At 44.5% G+C, this 8,777-nt stretch overlaps 1 protein-coding gene across 11 annotated transcripts in view; it reads right to left on the bottom strand.

Moving 5' to 3' along the window:
- Window positions 1-62: 62 nt before the first annotated feature.
- The window catches only part of HTR2C (5-hydroxytryptamine receptor 2C), a 239,929-nt gene continuing 231,214 nt past the window's right edge, over window positions 63-8,777 (bottom strand). For 10 of the 11 annotated variants that reach the window (XM_046940307.1, XM_004940650.5, XM_004940651.5 and 7 more), the window contains one exon: window positions 63-3,765. In XM_046940307.1, the coding sequence (XP_046796263.1) occupies window positions 2,933-3,765 (833 nt within the window). In that variant the 3' untranslated portion in view covers window positions 63-2,932. 11 annotated transcript variants of the gene reach the window in all.

The following is an 8,777-nucleotide window of genomic DNA, read 5'->3' as shown; positions in this document are numbered from 1 at the left end:
TTAATATTGGTCAGACATATTTTTGACCACGAAACGTTTTAATTGGTGAAATAGAAAAGAAAGAGAGGGCATGTCCATTTATTTATTTTCCAATCGACCATGAAAAAAATAATTAAATAAGAGTGATTAAACCAACAATCTTTCTTTAATAAATTAATAGCAGCATCACAAAACCCTGATGTGAATGACCCAAAGGAAGTTGGGTAAGAGACAGTGTTTGATCATTCCCAAATATGTTATCAGCCCCTGGCGGGGAGATAACGCAGGCTATAAGGCAGTCCCCTTGTCTGGTTATCTGGAGAAGGAACATCCATCAGAATGGGTCCAGCTGAGTAGCAACACTCGACATATTTACAGTCCCAGTGCTGAATTATTTTAAAAACATTTATAAAAACTCTGTAAATTCTCAGTTCAGTTCTTGTTATTTACATCCAAATGGAGCGGGTGCCCTTTTCGCCCATACAACAGAACTGGCAGAGGTAAGACGTGAAGGCTCCTATGCAAAGAGAACACCTTTGTGTGGTACAACAAGCTGGAGGATGCTGTGGCCAATGAGCTATTCACACATGTGCTAGAAGCTACTGAAATTCAACTTATTGCTAAATGCTCTCCAAGTCTGGTTGACTTCTATGTATATATGTGCGTGTACATATATATATATATGTATATGTACATATATATATATATGTACACGCACATATATACACACAGACACATACATGGCTGTAAAAGATGATCTATGAATTCACCCAAGGAAAAAAATAAAAGCAGAACTTTGAAAGCAATGTGATCTTTCTGATTTTTCTGTACCACCTGAGAAATTCAAATCCGACACAGAACAAAGGGCAGTCATTGAAGGCACAAGTCTGTGTCTCTGGACAGTGCTTTTCCTGTGGGATACAGACCTTTTTGAACAGGCAGGTACATTCCCAAGCATTCAACACCAGCATCAGCAGACCAGCACACACACACCATGCTTCTTGCTTGGATACCTCACCTGCCTGAATGAAAGTACTACAGATCTTACACAGGAGAGAATAAAGGACAAGAGAGGGCTACCAGCTTCACTCATTCGAGTTACAAGCAAACCAGCAGCAGATGCAATCTGTTTCAGCCAGGTTGTTGCTGTGTACAGCAAAACAACAGCATTACATTGCACCAGTGTGCTTTCAGAATGTTGTGTTTCTCCTTCACTTGGCTTCTGGAGGGATGACCACAGCAAGCTTAGAGTGCAAGCAGTTCACGTCAGTAAAATGCAACTTATCCATGCCTTGTGTAAGCTTCTTGTTCTGAGGAATTTCATGGGCAGAGGCTGTTAGCAGTGCTAAATACATCCGTGTTAGATGAATGACTGCAGTGTTTGTGTATTAGTGAATGAAGATGTAAAAACATTACGGGTTAGATCTGGCCTCACACAGCACCCTGCACAAGGCAAACTGTATGAGTGGCATCGCACAGAGGCGCTGTGCCAGAAGGATGTGGTGGTGCCTTTCAGGGTTTGTCTACACAGGAGCACAGAGGGAAATTAATTCCAATTGCTTATGGTGTGAATTAAAAGCAGATTACTTCAATTGCATTAAAACACGATGCGGATGTTTTCATTAAGATATAAGTGGTTTTAACATGATATAGGATAATTTACTTTGGGAGTGAAATTGAGTAAATCAAACTGAACAGATAATCCAGATTAATCTTTCATACAGACGTGTTCCAAGTTGTAATTCCTTGTCTGCTTCCTTTCTGTCTCTGGTCGTATTTTGTTACTGAACCTGTAGCAAACTGTTCCAGTCACACATCCTGTCCAGCTCTGCCCACCCCTCCCAAGACTGGGGAAAAAAGGGATCCTCATTTACGCCTCTCTCCTGAGCATCCCCTGGGGAGGAGCATCCCGCACCCCACAGCCTCCTCCCGACCTGTGCCATGAGCACAGCACATTTTGCTCTACACCCGATGCACTGTTTTACCCCCAGCATTTCACATCCCAGTCTTTGGAAAAATAAAAGCAAATGCAAAACAAGCTAAAGACTAAAGAGGTGAGGGGATGGAGAAGGCGAACTCTCACAAAGCCAGAGCGCTCCTCTCCAGGTCAACCAATGACCTGATCATCCAAGCAGTCCTCTGAAGGCAGTGCCACCCATTCTGAGTACTGCTCCCCCATCCCGGCGCAGATGGGTGTCTACAAGAACAGGGGAGGGCATTTTACACATCTGACACCCTCCATTTTTAAAATAGTTAAAACAGATAACGAGTTAGCTCTCTTTCTCATGCTTCTCCTCCAAGTTTGCAAGCGACCCCAACACCACACCAGAAACGAATTCACAACCTAGGATCAAACTGGCGAATGGGGAGGAAGCAGCAGGATGGTCCCTAGAAGTGAAATGTTGCCCCAGGATGCAAGCGAGCCACGACCCTTACCATGACACATCTGGCCAGCTGCCTACAGCTCTCATGCTGTCTCTGCCAGGTTTCTGTACATTCTTTACACGGCACAAATAGGGGTGAGGATTTAAAGTATATATTTACTGTCAACTTGAAAAAGAAAGTTATACTGACCAAGTCTAATAGCATGTATTTGATATATAACTATTAACGTGCCATTCTGGACTCCAGCAAATGCCACCTGAGATAAATATTCAGCATTTTTGTTCATGCACTGGAAGAAGAATTCAAACATTTTGTCCATGACATATGCAAAGTAACTAGATCTGATCTAGTATTAACAGTAAATATAGAACCTTAAACTTCACTGCAGTATATTAATATATATGATTTTAAGTACTGGACTGGAAAGACAAATCTCTTTTTTTTTTCCTTAAAAAAAAATCTTTGTTCAGAATGCAGTATTTACATCGTCCATTGACCAACGCTTACATTTTTATACAATATATTTTGGCCACAGATAGCTCGTAGCCAAAGGCTGCGTGAGCCGCCTTTACACACAGCTCACTCTCTCGCTCACAACATTACAGCTGTTTATGGAGAGCTCTGAAGTCCCTGGTTGCATTTCAAGGCCCTCCTCAGCTTCATCTAGTTCCATGCTGTTGAGTTCATTGCCATTTCGATAACTAGTTAAAGTCAGATCCTTCCCGTATAAAGCTGTTGAAGCAACATTCAGACACTGATTCTGTCGCAGTGCTGATTTTTTGCTGGTCTTGTATTGGCAGCGGATATAACTGGAGAAAGCCCTGCGATAGGTTTTATTGAAGAGTGTGTATACGAGGGGATTAACCCCTGAGCAAACATACCCCACCCAAACAAACACGTCGAGGAGTTCGCTCAAGAGGTCTTTATCGCAGGCTTCCTTGCAAAGGACGGACATGACGTTAGTGATGAAAAATGGGCACCACATGATGAGAAACAAAAAGAAGACGATGCCCAGGACCTTGGAGGCTCTTCGCTCGTTGTTGATGGACTGCATAGTTCCTTTCCGAAAAAGCACTGCCTCCTTACTTACAGGAGAGTTCAAATGCGATGCCCCCTCATGATTGTGAAGCATCGAGATGTGCTCTGTGTTGTTTTCTTTCTTGAGGCAGTTCACGCTGCTCCTCCTCTGCTTGGGCACCTCTCCACACATGAACACCGTGGCCTGTCTCTGTAGCACCTGGACAGTCAGGCAATATGTGATCACCATGATGATGAGAGGGATGAAGAATGCCATGAAAGACCCAATGAGGACAAAGTTCTCATCATTGAGGACGCAGGTCCCATTGATGAACACTCTGGAGTCATCCTGCAAACCAATGACTGGGATGGGCATAGATATCCCTAGAAGAACGAGAATGAAAAAGAGATGGTTACTGGGACAGACAGGGCTCCAAAGAGGGAGCACAGAAGGTGCGTATCCTGCATGCATTCAGCCCACTGCCTAAGACTGCCTGAAAGAGAAGTCATCACTACCACACAGAAAGTAAAGCCTCATATAACAACACTCCACAGAGCGCAGGTCCAGGTCACAAGCACCCTTCACTGGGAGCAATTACAACTTTGCTGTGCTCCACAGCAACACAGCAAAACCAACACAACTGCTCTGTCTAGCACTTTTTTCTAGTCTGAAGTGTGGCTTGTTGGTGTAGAAAAGACAGTCATCCCATCGCTGTGTCACAGTCAGCTACCACTTTGGGGCCTTTTGAAATCACGGGCACAGAGTAGATATTGGTGAATATTACAAAAGAAAAGGATCAGAAAGCAAGAGAATGAAGAATCTGAAGCACATTTGTTTAAGACATTAAAATAACCCTGATAGAAAAATGTCTACTTTTACCATGGCAACACGTACATCTGGAAGAAAAGCTCCTACCTTTCTGCATCCTTCTTGGGGTGCAAGCAGAGAGTGATCCCTGCATGCCCTGCCTGCCCAGGCATTAAACCATGAACAGTGTGAAACTGGTAAGTACCACAAGCAATCCTACTTCAATTCCAACCAAAGGCACAGCTGGTTTGTCCTGGATTTCAGGACATCAGGCTGTCCTGGAGTGGCAGCAGTCCTGCCTGGAGGGTCTCAGCAGACAGCTGTATCCATGCTGCTGTGCAATTTGGCACATGGGACCTCAGTCCCACACCAGAACAGACTTGAAGCCTTCCAAGGAAATCTGTTTACATGCAGCCAAAAGCAACAACGTGTCTTGGAATCTCTTTACCTACATGCATATCAGAAGAGACACGGTGGGCCAGATCTAGCTAGACCATCATGGCTCACTCAGCCCTGCCTCATGTCTTTGACAATCACCAGATGTGATGGCCATGCTACAAAATGGAGCAGCACTTGGCATTACAGCTTAGAAAATTCCACAGCCAAAGTTGTAGACAGACTTTCTTTTTTTAAAAATAAGCTTTGAGAAATCTGCCTTCTGCGAATTCCTGGTCCCATCTGTACCTTCACAATGTGCAGTGCCAATCGGTTCCACTACTGCTTGCCATGTGAGCAAACGATGGCCGGCTCATTTTAAACTTGCTGCCGATAATTTCCTTCCACTCCCCACAGTTTCTCTTCTGTGGGAAATGGTGAAAATCACTCTCTGGCCACCTTTTCCACCTCCTCAGTGATTTTATAGACCTATATCATCTCTACCTTCTAACATCTCTTTTAGAAGCGAAGAACGCTTTCCTATTACTCTATCCTCATGCCATACTCATTTTATGCCTTTGATTATCTTTCTCCACTTCTTTACAAATTCCTCTCTGTACTTTCAAAGGAGCAGCAGAATGGCTCTTGTTCCCCCATTGCTTCCCCCACAGCTCCTGCCTGGCCATGGGCTCTCCTGCACACTTATCTGTAGGGCTGGCCATGCTCTTCCTTCTCCCCAGCAGTAACTGATGTTGAGGTCACTGTTGTGCCTGCAGGGCTTTTTTTGGATAGCTGTGAACAGCACATGTCTTAGAGCTATTCCTCTGGGAGTCTGAATTTCTAAAGAGAGAGAGTAACATGCTAAAGATATTAACCAAGGCACTTTTCCCATTCCAGCTAACTGTTTTCCAAGATTCTGAAGAATACATCTGCAATCTGTCATTACCATATAATTACCATTTGCCAGTAAGTTAGTGAAGGAATTTCTTCTCGAAAAGTAATGAACATAAATGCCTCCTGTGATTACAGCATGTGCTCCCTTAACCCAAGTGATAATTCCACTAATGTTTATCAGCTTACCTTTAGCAAGGTACTTCCTTCCTCTCTAATATATCTTTTAACTCGCCTGTACCAAGTCTGTGACTGAATAACCTTCAGCCAATCGTGCCACTGACTCCTTATTGTTAAACGCCTCTTTTTGATGCTTTGGCTCCATCAAATACCAGACATCCCAAAAACGGTGGGAGGTGGACCAAACAGCCTTTGCACAAAGAAGAAATCTGATTTAAATCAATGACATTATGCTGGGATTGTATTTACATGGGTAGCTTTATACTTCAGAGTCTTGTAAAACACATATCCCTTGAAGCAAACCACAGGAAGGAATACAGGCTTATTCATGAAGTATTCATCATTCAGTGTTATTGCTTTCATCAAAGGAAATGAGATGAGGTTTCAGGATATCCTCATGGTCACGCACATAAAGTACGTTCAGGAAGAATAATCTAGTTCTGGAGTATGATGAGTATACACAAGTCACGAGTGCTGATGGCATTCTAAATCTCTGTGTGAGTGTGAGATTCCCCAGCACTGACCACAGGGAACAAGGAGGTAACAGCTGTAATGGGAAAATGCCTGCCACCTCCTCCATAACAAAGTGGGATTTAAAATTGAGAAAGCACAGAAAAGGGAAAGCTTGCTCCTTCCTCCTATCCAGCAAAATCCCATTACTAAACAGCAGGAGGAGGAAAGATGCCCTCCAAGGAGCTTGCCAACTTGTATTCATTAGCTGCCAGGTATCTTACAGCACTGCTGATGAACAGGCAGGATTTGTCTCATCTCAAACACCTCGCACTTCTCCTTTGCAGCTCGTTTCATTACAGCAGATACATGTTTTAATCATAGTTTCATAAAATGAACTCTTTAATATGAGCCTTATCACTGATCCACCTCACCATCTATCCCCAGGGGGAACTGAGTCTGCTGGGCAATGGGAGCAACTCTACACCCCCAGCAGAGAGAAGTGAAGGGCTGTGGGTCTCAGATACCCCAGAGAGGCCTCCTTCTGTGGGAGGGTTCCTACAACATCACAGCTGCCACAATCCCAAATGCACAAATATCTCCACAGCTCACAGCCTGACCTTGGTTTAAATAGCTTACCCCGATCACTGTGTGCCATGTATACCAGTAAGCATCCCTGTGGCATCTGAACGAGGGTAAGCAGGAATCCCTGCCTTATTTCAGTCCAGCTGTTGGAATGAGCACAGAGAAGGCATTCAACTCCTCTTGACCCAAATGACCCACCGTTCACAGTTTAAGAACAGAGATCATCAGCTCAGAAGGCAGCCAATCTCTCTCCACCAGCACAGGGGCTGAGCCGACCACTGCTCAGCTCTGAGCCCCAGTGCAAAACGTTCCCCAAACCTCATCCTTGCACCAAGCTGGCACACTCCTCACCATCCTTACAGCTGTTCTACCATCGTTGCTTCTTATCATCAGAGCTGTTCTCAAGCCAGCAGAGCAGATCATCAAACAGGGCCAAGACAATGCCGAGGACACAGAGTAACAGATGCTCTTCACAGATCCCCAATTAATAAAACAAAACCCAAATGATTACAAATATGGCTTTGTAGAACATTTCCCAGCTTGCTCCAGAAAAAGCCAGGTAAAAAATCCAAATGTACAACCAACAGTCACAAAATGTAGGAGTAAGTGAAAAACAATACCGTGTTTGTGTTTAATATCTTGTTTTCTTCCATGAAAGCCTATGAGACTGATAGAGATTACTGTAAAGGTGGAGTTTTTCATGTTTTTTTTCCACTAAGAAAGGAAATAATTCTCATTCTGTTTCACAACATTCTTGTACGAGAAGAGATTTTATTTCCTTCAGGGACAACAACCTCAATAAAGGAAACATGAGCCTGCACGCATGTTTATTTTGCCTTTCCGCATGTGGGATTCTCAGCACTGAACACAAGTGGGGTCACGTTCTGCTGCTGGCACCTCGGGGTGCTGGGAGCTCTTCTGGTGTCAGCACTGAATCTAAAGTCTGCTGTGACCGATGGTGAGGGCTCTGCTAGCGCAGGAGGGTTTGGGCCTCGACGTCACCCTCTTGGCATTTGAACACGATGAAAAGATATCATAGAATAGCCTGGGTTGAAAAGGACCACAACAACCATCTAGTTTCAACCCCCCTGCTATGTGCAGGGTCACCAACCAGCAGCCCAGGCTGTCCAGAGCCACATCCAGCCTGGCCTTGAATGCCTGCAGGGATGGGGCATCCACAGCCTCCTTGGGCAACCTGTTCAGTGCGTCACCACCCTCTGGGTGAGAAACTTCCTCCTCATATCCAACCTAAACCTCCCCTGTCTCAGTTTAAAACCATTCCCCCTTGTCCTACCACTATCCACCCATGTAAACAGCCGCTCCCCCTCCTGTTTATACACTCCCTTCAAGTACTGGAAGGCCACAATGAGGTCTCCCCAGAGCCTTCTCTTCTCCAAGCTAAACAAGCCCAGTTTCCTCTCTCACAGGAGAGGTGCTCCAGCCCTCTGATCATCTTAGTGGCCCTCCTATGAACTCATTCCAAGAGCTCTGCATCTTCCTTGTACTGGGGGCCCCAGGCCTGGATACAGCACTGCAGATGAAACAGAGAGGTGTGTGCCAGGCATACAGCCTATGGCTGCCACAAAAGCTGCCTGCGCTGCAAAGGCAAGAACATTGCTGTCCATGCTAAATGCTGCGTGTTTAAGTCCATTTCTTTGCCCTCATGCTTATTAGTAGGTTGACCTGAATGTTAGCAGCTGCTATAACTGTGCATTAGAGTTAAAGAACTGACTCTCCAAAGACTCCCAGAAAAAAAGAACACTAAAATAATTCTATTTGGTTTCTTAACAGAAGTGCCTTGCAAAATGCCTGCACGTTTCTCTAATAATAACTAACAGACAGTGAGCAGCACAAACCCCAGCAGACAGCAGCCTCTTGACTTGCATTAAGAAAGAAAAGGCACTGGTTTTCAGGAAGCGAGCTCTTCAGTGGCAAATTGAAGGATGTCATCTTTTGAAGCATTCAAAAACATACAAATTCCATATTCCCCATATGCCAGCAGACTAATTGCAGTGCATTTCATGTGCTAATGCAGTAACAACGCACCTTCAGGGATGGATTAGGTCTGGTTTTATTGAAGTGTTCTACCAGAACAACGGTGCCAGCC

The sequence above is a fragment of the Gallus gallus genome, chromosome 4 (genome assembly GCF_016699485.2).
Source record: "Gallus gallus isolate bGalGal1 chromosome 4, bGalGal1.mat.broiler.GRCg7b, whole genome shotgun sequence".
Lineage (NCBI taxonomy): Eukaryota > Metazoa > Chordata > Aves > Galliformes > Phasianidae > Gallus > Gallus gallus.
Note: the sequence above shows the minus strand (reverse complement) of the source record. Positions and strands in the feature narration are given on the sequence as shown.